The 17,500-nt window shown below is 41.8% G+C and overlaps 1 protein-coding gene across 1 annotated transcript; it reads left to right on the top strand.

Annotated features, from left to right (window-relative positions):
* Positions 1-7,336: 7,336 nt before the first annotated feature.
* nptx1l (neuronal pentraxin 1 like) lies at positions 7,337-15,738 on the top strand. The gene is made up of 5 exons (XM_015945959.3): positions 7,337-7,911; positions 8,021-8,228; positions 9,997-10,241; positions 10,330-10,509; positions 13,902-15,738. Exons 1-5 carry the CDS (start codon positions 7,483-7,485, stop codon positions 14,121-14,123), a joined length of 1,284 nt encoding a protein of 427 aa, XP_015801445.1. The 5' UTR covers positions 7,337-7,482; the 3' UTR covers positions 14,124-15,738.
* The last annotated feature ends 1,762 nt before the right edge of the window (positions 15,739-17,500 follow it).

The raw sequence follows: 17,500 nt of genomic DNA, 5'->3' as shown, positions 1-17,500 counted from the left end.
AACCTTCCCCTCACCCCATCCTAACCTTAACCCTGTTTGTCAGTCTAAAATTTCTGTTAAACGTGTATGAGAGGAACGATGAAACGTCAAACAAAGCTTTGCATGCGCAAGCTGGTTAAGGTTAGGATCGGGGACAGGAGAAGATTAAATACTAAGAGAATAAAGGTCACAATTCGGTCAACTGTCCATTTTACCTCGGGCGTCGGATAGCAACGCTCTGGCACAGTGTGTCGCCTCCCGATGCACAGGGGCTCTCTACACGTCGAAAACAAATGATTGGTCACACCGCGTCATTTTTCAACACTTAGGGTGTGAGAATGTGTTGCGTTATGACAAGATCCTTTATGTTTTCCCCGCACTGACAGTAAAATACTTCCATACTCAATGACACGCTTTGTGTCACGACTTCCACCCCACATCAACCCTCCAACCGGGATTCCTCCTCCTAACTACAACTCCCAGAATCCCTTTCACTATCCACGTGATCACGTTCAGTCCATATACGGAAGTCTTACCCTCTCGCCTCTGCCCAGTCATCGTTTCAATGATCCAACTCATTAGTTCTCTAATCAACCAACTTTCTGACTATCATCTACTCAGAAAGTCAACTTTCTTTTACTCTGGAGTATCCGCTCAGTCTTCCGTCAAGTTCGGTTCCGCGAACACTCCTAAAAGAAACCATGTGTCTGTTTATTCCCGACGCTCGCTCTTCCATGTTTGGGGTCATTCAATCATGCTACAGCCGAACTTCCTAGTCTATCAGCTAACCGTCACACTTTGACACCACATTTTTTGTTTTTGTTTTTCAAAATAAACCCACCATCACTTAATCAGTCATACTTTTACTGGGTAGACCAAAACAAAACAAAAAAATGAGGGCTATTACTTTAATCAGTCCAAGGTGCTGCTTATACTCCCACACTCCCTCCAGAGAGGAAATCATTAAACATCTTCAATTTTTCACAATAAGAGTCTAAAACATGTTTGGACAAAAAAAAATCTGAAGTTTTTAAAAACAAAATGAAGGTGCTTTGGAATTGTCATGCTGTGTTCGGATCCAGACACTACCTATGGTGAATGCGCTAACATAATCTGTTTAAGTAAAGTCATCAGAGTTGATGCTACAAGGCATCATGGGTATCAGAAGTCTTTGTGTCAGTGCTGGTTTTATTTTTTCATTCCCTTTTTATTCTCTAAATAATTATTGATTTTTTATTTCAGTGTTTCTAATTATTTGACTAAATTCTCAATATTTGAACTTTTGCTTAGAATTTTGGCTCTAATCTCAAAAAAATTATTTTAAAGGTATTGTTCAGTCGTTTAATCAATACACTGGCAGTTTTCTCTAGTAGGAATGAATGCCATGTAGGTCATAGTCAGATGTGCATGTTTGAGGATGTAAAAGTCCTCAAAGGATTTGGAGTCTTATTTCCTGGTATTTTGACATCTCACCTCTGATTGGCTAACAGCAAAGTGATTCTACCACTGACTCTGCTTTTCAACGTTGATGTTTCATCGCCACAAATAAGTCTGAAGGACTGTTAATGCTAATGGTTAGATCTACTAGTCGAGACTCTCTCTGCTGTTTCCTCGTCGCTAAAGCAACAGTAGCCTATCCTGCTGCAAGTCAAGATTGGTGAGTCCATGAATATTAGGTGACAGTGTGATGGACATCTGTCAGGCTTTTCCCCATTCTAGAGTTTCACTGTCTGTTTTCTATCAAAAGCTAATGCAGGAGATAGGTGTAGGAGACTATTATGATAATCAGTCTGGATGAAAACTCAGTTTTTTCAAAATGACTAAAACAACCATCCAAGACATTATGTTTATTTAACTTAGAACACCGAAGCTGTTTCTAGTTGACAGCAGGTGTTAAATGTGTTAGGACTAGCTGTTAGCTTATCAATCCTAGAAGAATACTAAGGACCTTCATGTAGATTTCTGCAACATTTTTCTTTTTGAATTGAAGATTCATTTAAACTTGTCCAGGTTTTACAAACAGGTAGGTTTCAGGACATATTTGTAGCCGTAATATTTTCAGAGTCTTGATTCTGTTTGTCGGGGTCTGTGCTTTTGCTGTTGTGGGTTCAAGGCTGTGGAACTTTTAAATCAAGTTGTTCGCAACATGTTTTTGCACACGCGCGCACACACACACACACACACAAGTGTGTGTGTGTTCCTAGAACGAACTGTTTCTGAATCACTGGCCTAGATGTTTCTATAAGTTTGGTTTAAATTAATCTTCTGAAGTCTGATGTTTGCAATCTTTCTGTAAAATGGAAAGAAACTTGTGAAGTTTTCTGAAGAGGAGTTGTTACGTCAACAACAAAAGGCGACTCAACCACGTCTGAAGAGTTTGGACTGCAGCTGTCTGCAGCTGGATAGACAAAGCACTCTCCACCATGATTCAACAACAAACACAAAGGTTTATCTCCAACACTTCAACTCTTCTTCAGACTTCCTCATCAGGAAGTTGCTTTTGTGCAAAAGCTTTTTAGCATCACTGTGTTTTACTGCATTTATTAAATAATCTACTATCTACTGTGACCCAAAAGGCCTCCAGAACCACAGAAGGTGGACAACAAGTCAGAGAGAGAGAGAGAGAGAGAGAGAGAGAGAGAGAGAGAGAGAGAGAGAGAGAGAGAGAGAGAGAGAGAGAGAGAGAGAGAGAGAGAGAGAGAGAGAGAGAGAAACCACAGAGGGCAACGCGCCAGCATGTGAAATTACACCTATTGATCTGTGGAACTGGCAAATGCATTTCCCCCGTGTATGAATGCATTATTGAGAGGATGCTGCTCGCCACAACAGGTGGACGGGAGCCAAGTTCGGACAGAGGCGGCGCATTAGAGGGAGCGGGATTAGGACAAGCACCACCAGCAGCTGTTTTTATCAGATTAGTACCTCTGGCACTATTGATCATTGTGCTGTCATGTCTGGGCACGATGACTCGCGGGGCGAATAATCACTTCATTCAAACCCCATTATTATTTCATGCACATTGTGACAAACATCATTAGAAATTCAACAGATGTCACAGCATCTTTTTTAATTGTAACATAACAGAGTGCATTCTCAGGCCGGCCTTGGTGGCTTAGAGAAGCTTCCAGAAGGCTTTTATATGAAACACACGACCCTCAGACCTGCTTGTGTGTAAATCCCTGAAGGATGAATTCATCATCAGAGTTTAGGCAGAAGATCAAGTCAGTCTAAATGATGGAGATTCTGTTTATCTGCATGGCTTTTCTGCTTTTGTTTTTGGTGCGATCTGAGGGGAACTGGAACGTATAACCAGTAAAGATTTACTACAAAGTCTGTAGTGACAAGATAGTTCCCTAACCAAGCGCTGAATCAGCAACATAAGATGTCAGCCATTTTTAAAAACACAGCAGATAAACATAACTCAAGATTTTAACAAAAAGTTGGACTTTAAATGGTCAAACTGGTATTTTAAGATTTTTATTGTTTGACCCAATCTCATTTTAAAGCCTAATTGATGCGTCTCCGTCTGAAAGACATGCAACGCCAATTATCTGTGGATGCAAGGGCTCTCCAACAGGCATTCAGTGACGGATGAGGCCCAGCCCACTTTTCTAAACATCTATCAAACGAGATGGAGAACAAAAGCTTGTGATTGGCCAGGATGCAGCTTCCTCTGAATTTGTCAACAGCACCGCCATTGCCCCGTCAAAATAAATAGAGACAAAGATACCTAGCGGCTGGCACGGGAGCAACTTGAATACCTTGTGGAAAAACTCTAAAATGTGAATGTTTATTCACTAGTGACTGGAAAAGTATAAAGATACACAGCAAGTGCTGTATTTGTGAGGGTGTAGAGGTGGCGAGAGCATGGAGAGGTGGAGGAGAATGAGGGACAGATTTGTCCATGTTAAAAAGTCTCTGAAATACAAAAAATAAATAAAAATAAATAAATAAACACAATAGCAAATGCACTATCTTAGACTGGATACAGGATAAGATACAGGATTAAGACATCACAATATAACTATAGACACATTATTAGTCTTTGTGAGTGTGCGAGTGTGCGAGTGTGCGTGTGTGCGTGTGTGTGTGTGTGTGTGTGTGTGTGTGTGTGTGTGTGTGTGTGTGTGTGTGTGTGTGTGTGTGTGTGTGTGTGCGTGCCTGCTCTGTCTTCTCGATCCCCAGTGAGCCGTGGAGGATGGCTGCTTATACTGAGCCGGGATCCTCTGGAGGTTTCTTCCTGTTAAAAGGTAGTTTTCCTCTCCACTGTCGCTTTATACTTGCTTAGTATGAGGATTGCTGTAAAGTCACTGACACTAGTCAGTGACTTGATGCAATTTGCTGGGTTCCTTATATAGGAAACATTACTTCTGATTGGCTTAATGAACTGTCCTGAATTGGAATGTTTATTATGTGAAGTGCCTTGAGACGACTCTTGTCGTGATTTGGCGCTATATAAATAAACTTGAATTGAATTGAATTGAATAGGTTACACCAGAAAAACGCTATGCCCTCTGCTGTCCTGGCAAGGAATTAATTGCTTCACTCCCCAGGGGACGGAGGAATCTGAAGGGAGAACGCCTCCATCAATGCGTGTGTCTCTCCCACACGGAGATGATGGAGAAATATAAATTAAGCTTTAGTTTGATGGTTTTCCAACTCAGAATGTAATGATTCTAACTTTTAGCATGTTTGTGCCTGATCTAATTTTTACAATTGCTTGATCATGTATAAAACTTTTGGTCCACTCTTCTTCCACTCTTTGTGCCTTTAAGTGCTCCAAGGCTGGCAGTTTTATCTCATGTCCATCCAGACTGCAGAGTTAACACATCCAACTTGGTTATCAGAGCTTCTCAGCGTATAGCAGCATGAACAGGAGATGGAGAGACGTGGCCAGCTCCTGCGTGTTTTCTTTAAGTGACAGAGCCCTCAACTGACTTATTCTGGAAGGAACTGAAAAAAGTCAATAATAAAACAACTAAAATCACTTTAAGTGAGAGGGATTTAGTGAAAAAAACTTCATGATTCTTAAAAATGTGTCACACCTCCTAAAAATACATTGTAGAAACATGAAAACTAACATGTGACCATTAGATTCTCCTGCTACTTTTAGTTTATGGTCATTTTTTATACTATATAGACTTTTTCTAGTTGCAGCATTTTGTTTTAGACCTGATGTCTTACTCAGTTTCGGTTTGTCTCATAAAGAGTCCTGTCAGGGAAGGTGTGGTTACAATGGTCACCCCAATCATTCGCTGGCAGCAGTTATAACATTTCTTTTACACTTCAGAGAGTATTTGTTAAACCTTTGACCAAATGTACCATAAAGATTTGCTTTTTTAAGGTGGTGTATTTGGGTTTTTCATTTCTTTAAATTGACATTTTTAGAACAAACTGAAAAGTTTCCACCCTTACTGAAAATGTTTGGAATTTTTTCCTTGCATTTGGGCGTTAAGCTGATTTTGGACCAAGGTAAGTCCTAAATTGTTTTTTATTGAAGAAAGTCAACTGATGGTATTTTAAACAATAGCTGCAGTGGCTGTCAAAAAAAAAAATTCCAGAATTTTTGGTTTTAATTTTGAAATGTAACAAAATGCTAACAAAATATTTGATTTTTATTAAACAGAACCTTCTTGTTTAAAACATTTACTCATGCAAAAATGTTTCTTTAAATCAGCTGCTGTTACTCTTTGTATTTTCACACCTTTAACTTTCAATCTTTTAAAGCACTCCGGATAAGACTAGCTACTTCTCAGTAGCAACAAGTCTGTGTGGACTGTTACATCATCTCTTTATTTCTATTGTTTTCACATCAAACACAAAAGGTGAACAAAGGCGGTGTCTCAGGCTCCGGTAAGCTACATAACGTCACAGTCGATTGTGGATTAAAAACCAGAGGGAAGCGTCACTAAACATCTCACCACGTTGGTACATCACTTAAATGCACCCGACTGGGATTTAAACCCTGCTCTCCCATTTAAGGCAACACTGAATAAACAAGACAAGTGATGTCACCTAAAGCTGCATTAGGAGTACTTTACTAAAAACAGCTGTTAACACATGAAAATGTGCCACACTTAAGTTTCATTTACTGAAAATTTAAGTGTTCAAAGATTATTTACTTTTTACAAATGCCTTTTTTTCCCAAGTAGAATAGCTGAATGAAAAACTGTTACACAGAACATTTTATTATATGTAAAATGACGTTTTAGAGAATGAAATCATCCTGGAAACATTTTAACTATTTATAATCAGAAAAGTACAAATCATTCAGCTTTAGTGACCTGGTAAGTGAGAGTGATCATCACAGGACGTGTTTTTGCTCACCCCCTGTCCACTCACATGGATACTGTGGCATGTGTTATTTTTTTTTGCAGCAGAGTTTAATCTGTGAGCTGGGACACTGCCATTGCATATTAAAGTGTGGAGTGCAGGTCACCTCTGCAATAAAGTGATGAGAATGAGCACGTGGGCTCTGGGTTGTTGTGAATTTGTTCTGATAATCTTGCGTTCTCGTTTTTATTCCGGTGAATCTGGACTATTTGGAATCTGGTGCAAAAGTTCATTTATGTCAGTAATTCAACATAGACTAAAAGACCAGCTAAAGGCTCTGGAACCTTTGGCAGGTGTTTTGGAGCCGGTGGGTCAAATGTGGAGACGTAATTTCACCAGTGTGTGTTTACTAATGGGATTTAAACTTTAACTTTATAACATTATTTAGTTTCACCTTATAAACTGAAGTCAATGAACCTTTGCGCTATTGTTTTCCAGAGAGAGAGAGAGAGAGAGAGAGAGAGAGAGAGAGAGAGAGAGAGAGAGAGAGAGAGAGAGAGAGAGAGAGAGAGAGAGAGAGAGAGAGAGAGAGAGAGAGAGAGAGAGAGAGAGAATTAAAGGTGTCATGTTTTTGTTTAGCTTTAGTTTTTCTTGTATTTTCAGTCTTTTTTGTGATTTATTTTTTGTCTCAAACTCAAACATTCTAAATTTAATTAAAGAAAAACATTTTAAAAGCGGGAACCACAGAAAACGAGCGGAGACTGCCGAGGCGCTCCTCTCCGGAGCTGTCTGTGGTGCTGAAAGCTCTCCCGAGTTTATTCGGCCCTGAACCGCGTGCTCCTTCCTCCTGGCCCCGGCGCCACACAAGCAGCCAACAAACCCACGTTTTCTCAGATGAATAATAAATGACAAACAGACAAAGTGATGAAAGATTTAACGCGTGGCACCCTGGAAGCAAAATGGGTTTCATCTTCTAAATGTGACGCGTCTTTTGGAGAGTTTTTTTTTTTGTTTAAAAAGCTCCTAATCCGCCCTCCCCGCCCCTCTCTGTCCCCTCCGGTTGTGATGCAGTGAAGCAGCTCTGCGCAGAACCTGGCACGCTGTGTATAAAAAGCAGCCGCGCTCTAGCGGGTGGAGTATAACAACAAGCGAGGCGGAGGGGGGACGCACCCGTGAGAAGTCACTGCGGCGCACCAACCCAGAAAGAAGACCCGCTCAGACGGCAGCAGGATGCAGGCGACCCGGAGCGGATTCTCCTGGAGGCTTGTGCTTTTCTCCTGCGTGCTTCTGGAGACTTTATCCCAGGACTTTGGCGGGCAGACGCAGTTCATTTGCACGTCCGTGCCCAAAGACGTGGACATTTGTGCGGCCACGCTGCAGAACAGCGTTCCGGGATTGGATCTAAAGTCCACGGTCATGCAGCTGCGGGAGACGGTTCTGCAGCAGAAGGAGACGATCATGAACCAGAAGGAGACCATCAGAGAACTGACCTCCAAGTTGGCTCGCTGTGAGAGTCAGAGTGGCACCGAGCCCGGCGGCAGGAGGAAGGAGACCGGGACCAAAAACACCATGGGGGACGTGTCCAGGGGCCCCGCGGACACTTTAACGCAGCTCTCTCAGACTTTACAGTCACTGAAGCAGCGATTAGAAAACCTGGAGGTAGGGTGGAGACACAACCATCAATCTGCACTAAAGCCACGCTCATGCGCAGATCACACGTTTCAAACAGCAATGAAAGTTGAACTAAATGTGTTTTTATCTTTGGCAGCAATTCAGCAGAAGTAATAACTCGGTGCAAGCGAACAGCCTGAAGGACATGCTACAAAGTAAAATTGACGACTTGGAGAAGCAGGTCTTGTCCCGAGTGAACAGCATCGAGGAGGGGAAGCCTGGACTCCGGAACGAGACGGAGCAGCGCGGCAGAGTCGAGTCCACCCTCACCTCCTTACATCAAAGGATCGCAGATCTGGAGAAAGGTAGGTGCTGTGGGAGCAGAGGCGGAGCTGGCCTAAATGACGCCCTGTGCGAGATCCCCCTGTGACCCCCCCCACCCCCCACCCACACACACACACACGAAAAAACATTACACCTACAACTTTGTTTCAAATTGCGTGGAGTGTATATATAACAACATTTGCTAACTGAATACAACATCCAGCTCCTGGCCACCTTCTCACCACTTGTCAAAGTTCTATTGAAATAGACACACTTAACGCAACATGATGGCATCATCGACTTGTACAGTACAGATGTGCTGAAAGGCGAGAGTCTCAACTTTCAGCTAAAAAAAGACCGCTCTAGCTATTATAGTTTTTATTTTATGGCAGTTTACAGTTTAAACGGGATCTTACTAGCAGGGCACCTCCAGCGGCCCGCTGCCGCTCTGTTTTTCATGGGGTAAATAATAGCTCATTTCCCGATTCCAAAAAGAAAGAATGGTCCTACCAGCTCGCTACTTCAATATGAAGAAGATCAGTTCAACATGGGGAAAAAAACCTGACCTGTAGGCCAGAGAAATGTTCATTAGCACATCAAGTTCTATTCAGTTTACCGGTAAACATATCACGAATGTACAACAGGTCAATTATTAATCATCTTGGCTACGTAGCTCAATCTATGCATTCCAGTAGCGTTTGCTACAAACAAATACAAAAACAACAATAAAGGAAAACAACTGTCTGACAGACAGCATAGCCGAATTCAAGGCAACACATAACAATAATCATTCGATTGCTCTTGGTTTCAAGTTAAGCCCATTAAAGTGCTTAAGTAAATAAAAGTGTTTCAAAAACAGCGTTTTTGAACCGGAGTTCTGCTCGCGGTGGGAACTCCGCCGAACAAGGTCATTTTTTATAGCGAAAACGATCGACTGGTCACTGACAAGTAAAAGGGTGTTATTGGTAGATGTTAAGGACACTTACCGCTGAGGTAAAATGAGAGTATAAATGAATTGAGGGGAGAAAAACGCTTTGTTTTCCAACGCCGTTCTACAAGCAACAAGCTTACAGCCACGGCAGGAGCAGCTTTCATGGTTGCCGCGACTTGGAAGGAGCCAATCAGGAGAGGGACCTCACATCAGCTGACGTGGGTCATGTGACAGGGAGTAGTTGATATGGGTTACACTTTGTTGTGCTTAAGCCTTTTATTACAGAAATATTATTATCATCACTATTATTATTAAGAAGATGCGATTTCTATGTTTTGTTTATGTATTGGTTGATGCTAAAAAAATATTTTTTTAGAAAAAAAAAAAAGGAAATTAAATGCCGCCCCCTGCAGACTGCCGCCCTGTTCGGCCGCACATGTTGCACATATCAAGCTCCGCCACTGTGTGGGAGTTGGTCCTGAAAGCATAAGAGAAGAGGCAAAAATGTTTTAATCTCATATAAGATCTAAATAAATCCTTCAAGTGATTTATTATTATTCTCAGAGCTAAATCTGGTGCATTCTGCAGGATTATAATTCAGGTATTGCAGATCAAACACCAAACACTTAATTTTGTTTCCTCAAGTTGTTCTCTGAACCCCTGAAACGCTGCTGCTTTGATCAAAACTAGCAGCAACGACTCTCATGCATCACTCCTGTGATGGATTTATCCTGCAAGATTAAAGCAAATCTGGACCCGCACCATTGTGGATTTGTTGTGTAACATTTAATTCCAGTTTAAATCCTCAGAGATGGCTGCTGAATGTCAGTGTTTAACAAAATAGGGAGAGAAAAAATAAATAGTTTATTTCCCAACAGGTCAAAGAGAGAACAGACCCTTGGATAAATTCCAGCTCACCTTTCCTTTGAGAACCAACTACATGTATGCTAAAGTGAAGAAGAGCTTGCCTGAAATGTACGCTCTGACCGTGTGCATGTGGCTGAAGTCCAACGCCTCACCTGGAGTAGGAACACCTTTCTCCTACGCAGTTCCAGGTCAGGCCAATGAGCTTGTCCTCATAGAGTGGGGCAACAACCCAATGGAGATCCTGATTAATGACAAGGTAAGGCTTAAATCTGTTTGCTTTTTGAGTTTAGAGCTAAAAACATACTCCTTGTGTGTGATACCATGTGCTTTTGGACTCATTTCAGGTTGCAAAGCTCCCGTTTCTTATCAACGATGGAAAGTGGCATCATATCTGTGTGACCTGGACGACCCGTGACGGTGTCTGGGAAGCTTTCCAGGATGGGGTGAAAAGAGGAAGTGGAGAAAATCTGGCTCCCTATCATCCCATCAAGCCACAAGGCCTGCTCATCCTCGGCCAAGAGCAGGTACAAAGGAGTCACTGTGTGGAATGAATGGTTTCCCGCTCTTTTTCTCAGCTCCTTTATCATAAAAAGGTTGATTAAAATAGAAATGATCTACTTTTTCTCACACAAAAATAATTCAGGCTAAAGACACATATTTAGAAAAGTGATAAGAAACAGGCCTACACTTTACTGAGAGCTTCCTGAAATCAGCCCTCTTTGTGGGACCTAAAAAGCCTCAGTTTGGAGAAATGGCTAACAACAACCAAGCCTTAAGTTTATTATTTATGGATTCTATAGACCTTTTTAACTCCATGATTTTAAAAACACTTGGTAATTTTAATGGGAATAATTTTGTTACTACTGGTGATTTATGCTTTTAAAAGCCTCCAAATTCCATGTAAATAAACACAGAATGCAGAGCTGAAGTGAAAATACCTCCACTGCAGATTTCTTAATCTATATACATTTCCAGATTTTAGTGCGCCAGAATAAATGTCTGACTTCGTGGAGTAATGGAAAACAAATATTTACATTTGCTCAAAGCTTGTCAGAATTGGAATGGTGAATCAGAACAATGTGCACCTTGTCAGAACTGGAATGCTTTATTAGAGGAAAGTGCAACTTGTTTCAATTAGAATGGTTTATAAGAGGAAAGCATGTTAGAATTCAAGTGCTTTATCAGAGGAATGTGCAATTTCTCAGAAATGGAATGCTGCGTCAGAAGCAAGTGCACCTTGGCAGAATTGGAATGGTGTCACAGGGGAAAGTGCAAGTTGTCATAATTGGAATGCTGCATCAGAAGCAAATGCAACTAGTCAGAATTGGAATTGTCACGTTTTGGAGGGATGTTAGAACCCAAAATGCAGAACCCAGGATGACACGAGGCAGGAGTGGATATGAAGAAAAAATCCTTTTATTGTAGGATAAACAAAATTAAATCCAAAAAAAGGCAGGGAGCCAAAATCCAAAAATCCAGAACAGGAGATCCAAAGCCCACTTAGAGCACACACTGGGGACGGGACAGGAAGCTCACACAGAGCACCAAAACAACACTGAACAAACAACAATGGACCAACAAGACACTGAGACAAGACAGGGCTTAAATAAACTGGGGCATGATGGGAGGCAGATGAGCTGCAGGTGTGTGGTGAGAGGACCAGGTGAAAGCAATACTTGATCAGGGAGGGAACTCGCATGACCTAAGAAAAAACCTAAAAATAAGAAAAGCAACCACATAACTAATATTCTAAAGGGAAGGAGAACTACAAAGACTGGTGGGACAAAACATATAAAAGAGACTAATAAAATGAAAAGCTGAAACTATAAACACTGCAGAGGGGTGACTGGAAAAGACTAAAGGAACACAGGACCTGAGAGATATATTTGGAAGGCTGAAGACCAGGGGACAAATGAGGAACACAAAGAGACACATAAATGAGACACAGAAAAAGGACACATGAGGGCCCTATGAAATACAAAAGGAGAACCTGGAGTGGGAACTGGAGGGCTGGGGAACAAAGGGACACAGAACATGACAGGAATAGTGTCTCAGAGGAAAGTTCAACTTGTCAGAAGTGGATTGCTGAATCAGAAGCAATTTCAATTTGTCAGAATTAGAATGGTGTATCAGAGGAAAGTGCATCTTGGTCAGAATTGGAATGGCACTATACCATACCATGTTCATTTATATAGCACATTTAAAAACAGCATGACAGCTGACCAAAGTGCTGTACAGTAAAAAGGACAAACCCCACGATAAAAACAGATAAAAGTCATATAGGAGGTAAGAGGTAAAATCTTTTTTACCTCTTGTAAAATTGTAAAAGAAACATACAACAATAAAATACAGAGCCACAATAAAACGTAAAAACACTAAAAGCTAGATCATTGAATAAAAGCTAAATGATAGAAGAAGGCCTTCAGTACCGACTTAAATCGATCCAGTTCTGGGGCCTGTCGAACACTTAGCGGGAGAGCATTCCAGAGTTTAGGAGCAGTGAACGCAAAGGCCCGCTCTCCACGAGATTTATACCTCATTTTCGGGACGCACAAAAGCAAATGATCTGCAGATCTCAGGTTTCTGGTTGGAGCATAAGGCTTTATCAGTTCTAAAAGATAAGCCGGGGCAAGCGTGCAAGGACGGGTGAAATGTGACAGCGTCTCGAGGTGTTTGTCAGGAACCTAGCCGCCGCATTTTGCACTCTGTAGATGCTCGATTGCTGAGACGCTGACACCAACAAGTAGTGAGTTGGCATAGTCTAAACGTGTGGTTACAAAGGCGTGAACAACAGACTCCAGCTGAGGTCATTTGACTATTGACTTCAAGCGCGAGATGCGACATAGCTGAAAAAAGCAGAACCGGACTGCAGAGTTAATTTCTGAACTCATTAACATATCAGAATCAAGTTTTACTCCCAGACTGGATACACAGGATTTAAGATTTAAAAATGGTAGAAGGTAGTCACCAGGTGTATGCTTTGGATTTATTGGATTAAAAAGAATGGCGTCGGTCTTGTTTTCGTTAAGGCAAAGGAAGTTCTCCGACAGCCAGCATTTAACTGCAGTAATACAGTCGACAAGGAGGCGTGTTGAGTCAGGTTTACTTAAAGCCAGATAAATCTGGCAATCATCCACGTAAAGGTGATAACTTATTCCAAGGTTTGTCAGAATCATCCCCAATGGCAATAAGTTAATCGAGAATAGGAGTGGCCCTAGAATCGAACCCTGAGGCACACCCCAGCGAAGTGGAGTAGATGGAGAGGAAAAGCTGTCAACGTGAACACTAAATTGTCTGACAAATATGATCTGAACCAATGAAGTGGGATCTTTGTTACCCCATCCTCATCTCCGACCTCCTAAGTAGGATGTCATGGTCCACTATGTCGAAGGCAGCACAGAGGTCCAGGAGTGACAGAAGGACATGGGAACCAGAATCAGTTGCCACCAGGATGTCATTTAATTCACGAAGATGTGCAGTTTCTGTGCTGTGGTGAGGTCTAAAGCCAGACTGAAAGTGATCGAGGAGGCTATGATCTCCTAAGTAACTGGAAACTTGAGTGTGAACTACTTTCTCAATAATCTTGGATCTTGTATCAGAGGAAAGTGCAACTCGTCAGAATTGGAATTGTGTAATAGAAGAAATAGCTGTCTGACTTTGGATCATAGTATGATCATGTTCATATTCTGTATGACAAATCTATTCTACATGGTTAAGATGCTGAGCCACATTTAGCGCAACAGTAAAATAACAATATTCCACTTTTAATACCAAAACATTTTAAAATGGCTCAACTATCCTTCTGTTTCTATCCTGAACCCAAACTGACAGAAGTTGTAGATAATTAACAAGATTCTAGGTTTGTTCTTGATGCAGCCACAAAATCCTCATTCAAACCCATTTTCTTCCACCACAGGACACGTACGGAGGAGGATTTGATGCCACACAAGCTTTTGTTGGAGACTTGGCGAACTTCCACATTTGGGATAGGAAGCTGTCTGAGGGAGAGATTTACAATCTGGCCACCTGCAGCAGCAAAGCTCAAGTAGGCAACGTTTTTGCGTGGATGGAGACAAGTCTTGACATTTACGGAGGCGCCTCGAAGTGGACATTTGAAGCCTGCCGTCAGCTGAACTGAACCAAACTGAAGAGAAGCTCCATGCAGTTGCAAATGCCACTGAATCAAACTGATTTCAGAAAGATCACGAGGAGGCTTTTTCAGTGAATAGCTCCTGAATTTTTTTGTCATAGGTGTTTGAGAGAAAAAAAGAAAATATTTTGGACGAATTCATAGATTTTTACCAGATTCATGCGTGGGAGAGATCAGTGAAAAGGTGCACTTTGGCTTCCTGTTGTGTACATCAGGTGCACACGCAGCCGGCCGCTTCTGAGGGAGGAGGTCGCTCGCTTGAGAGCAGAATAACTGGCCAGCATCAGACGTACCGTAGGAGGTCATGTAGTTTTTAGAAAACAGATGTCACATGATTTAGCGGAGTGAAAGGCTTCTCCAGCCGTGTTTTCTGTCTCCACTGCCAGGGACTTCCACTGTGAAAACAGGCCAGGTGGTTTCAAAAGTTTTCCTAAGGAGGTTATAAAATAGACCCACATCCTTTCTCTGCCACTCTTCTTTCTCTTCTACCACCTGCTTTACGTGATTTTGTGTGAAGAATGACGTTCACTTATTGCCAACGTTTGAGCCTGAGTGCCTTGGGCTGCTGCAAACTATCTCAGCACATCCATCTTCCTCTGCAGAGCGTTTCGTGCATTCGTGTTTACTTTCCTGGGAAACTGATATCCAAAAGAGGTTTTTCAGTGTGACACTTAAAATGGCAGTGGATTATTATTGTTATGATTATTATTATTATTGTAAAATGCAGTTTGTTGATGACAATGGCGCCTTTTTTTGTTTTGTTTTTTTTACTGTTGCTTCTACTCCAGTGGGAATGTTCTTTGTACAGTAACGAGCATGTCTTGACTTCTGTAATGCTGCGTCATCATCTCTGATCTTTGCTTTTACTCTCCTAACTATAGGTTCAGGTTTTATACTGTATCGGTATATGCTTAAAGCATGGCAACAGAGACAGATGGGAAAAAATTCTAGTTTTTGTAATAAATTGTTATACTTGACTCAGAGGCAAGTGCAAACATTTATTTTTATAGGACAAACTGGGTGGCAAACTGTGATACGTGAAAGTTTCGTTTGTGTCACAGTAAATGCAAAATGATTCAAAGATTAAAGCTGTTAATAATGTTATGAAGTTATTATCATGAAGGGTGCCAACGCCTATGACTTCAAGCATCTGTTGTAATATTTTGTTGGGATTTTTTTCTTGATTTTTGTCCATTTTTCCAGTTCTGCGGATTTGGAAGAGGCAAACGATGCATTCAAACATTTGGTTCAATCAGGAATAGTGGCAGTGGTACTTTAAATTATGTAAACCTAATTATCAATCAAAAAATGACACATTTCCCTGTAAACAACAATGGGAAATTAGTGAAAGCCCACACACTATGGAGCCATAAAGCTCAGATCAACTCAACGGATCACAGAACGTTTGCCGTTTTTTGACCACACTGGCATTGTCTTGTCTTTTAGAATTTCACACCATCAGTTAAAGGTGGAATATTAATCATTTGAATAAAAAGCTATATGTTTAAACACTAACACCTCAACGAGGTATTCAGAATGAATGTACAGTTTCTCATTTAAAAACGTTATTTAAAAAAAATAAATCTAATTTTTATTTTTTCGGCCTGAGACTGTTTATGCTTACATCTACCAGCCACTAGAGGGCACTGTTGCACAAAATGGTTGGCTCGGCAAAGTGAGGCTGGGCCTGTTTAAAATGGCGGACTGTATGAGTCAAGCTGCTGATTTTGATTCCAGAAGATGTTCTAACAGTAAATACTGTTGCAAAATAAACGTATTAGTAGAAATTAGTTCTCACCCTGTTCGCTTTGTCACTGAACATGGTGCTGGCTGGTCACTGAATGTGTCAGCAGTGAACCAACCCCCCCATGGCTGGAAAATGTTTTCTGTTGTTGCAGCTACCACCTCTAACCAGTAGAGGTCGCCAGAGTGTCCGTGTTCCATGTTCAACCTTTAAACATTTGTAGATTATTTTCACAAAATAGCTGATGGAGCACCAGGATTAGTACCTTCATCAGAAAACTTCCACATCCAGTCACATTCATGTCTACTGCCCTCTGGTGGAGGATCTGGAGGTGGACTAAGCAGTCTTGGCTTGCTTTTAGCACGCCCTAGTGTCTGTTTGTGGAAGTGAAAGCAAAACTTATCTCCTCGCTGTGCGTTTGTCTTTCTAACACCTTAATCTAACGGATGAAATGTCTCCCCATCCTTCCTTAGTATCTACATGAGTGATTCATCACTAAATTAAACAAACCAGCTGTGTTCATAATCTAAAACATGCAGGAAATGTATCGGAAGCTAACTATACAAATAAGTATATTTTTCCTTCCTACCGAGTTTCTCGCAGTTGTAGGACTTATGATTTTATCTCAGATCCCTCCAGAATGCAGAGTACACACATCCGGTCTCCTAAACTCCCCTGAGCCTCACCCTCCACGGGTGGTCTCATCCTTCCAAGCTCGGGTCCTCTACCGGAGGCCTGGGAGCTTGAGGGTTCTGTGCAGTATTTATGCAGTTCCTAGCACTGCACTTGTCTGGACTGAGATGTCTGATGTTTTTCCTGGGATCTGCTTTAGCCACTCCTCCAGTTTGGGGGTTACGGCTCTGAGTGCCCCGATGGCCACGGGCACCACCGCTGTCTTCACTCTCCAGGCTTTCTCAAGTTCTTCTTTGAGGCCCTGGTTCTCTGTAGTTTGTCACATTCCTTTATCCTGACGTTGCCTTTACTTGGTATTGCCACTTCAACCACAACGATTGTCCTCTGTTGTTTGTCCACCACCACAATGTCCAGTTGGTCCACCATCACCATTTTGTTGGTCTGGATCTGAAAGTCCCACAGGAGTTTGGCTCGCTCGTTCTCTACCACCTTAGGTATTGTTTCCCACTTTGACCTGGAGGCTTCTAGGCCATATGGATATTTGGCCACGATTTTATGTTTTCACGTTGAGTTTAGGGCTGTCACAAACGACTATTTTATTAGTCGACTAATCGCCAGTTTTGTTGACTAATTGTCAACTAATCGTGTGTCATGTGTTCAATCACACACACACGCGCACACGCACACACACACACACACACACACACACACACACACACACACACACACACACACACACACACACACACACACACACACACACACACACACACACACACACACACACACACACACACACACACACACACCTTTTCGAAGGTTGCCCAGTATTTCATTTCCACCTTAAGCCTGGTTTATGCTTCTCCGTCAGCTCCGCAAGGGACAGACACGCACGGATTGACAGAAGCATTTTGCTCTTTTACTTCTCAGTCTCCTGGAGAGTGTTGCAAAGCAATTGCCCGGCAGGACCACAGAGGGCGTAGCGCTG

The sequence above is a fragment of the Nothobranchius furzeri genome, chromosome 12 (assembly GCF_043380555.1).
Source record: "Nothobranchius furzeri strain GRZ-AD chromosome 12, NfurGRZ-RIMD1, whole genome shotgun sequence".
NCBI lineage: Eukaryota > Metazoa > Chordata > Actinopteri > Cyprinodontiformes > Nothobranchiidae > Nothobranchius > Nothobranchius furzeri.
The sequence above is the reverse complement of the archived record's forward strand: the minus strand, read 5'-3'. Positions and strand labels throughout refer to the sequence as shown.

Bases quoted from the DNA above. Each gene is read 5' to 3' on its own strand.
- nptx1l (XM_015945959.3), top strand. From the start codon at position 7,483: ATGCAGGCGACCCGGAGCGGATTCTCCTGGAGGCTTGTGCTTTTCTCC. The intron at 8,229-9,996 runs GTAGGTGCTGTG...ATTTCCCAACAG, and splicing joins GATCGCAGATCTGGAGAAAG to GTCAAAGAGAGAACAGACCC. The intron at 10,510-13,901 runs GTACAAAGGAGT...CTTCCACCACAG, and splicing joins TCATCCTCGGCCAAGAGCAG to GACACGTACGGAGGAGGATT.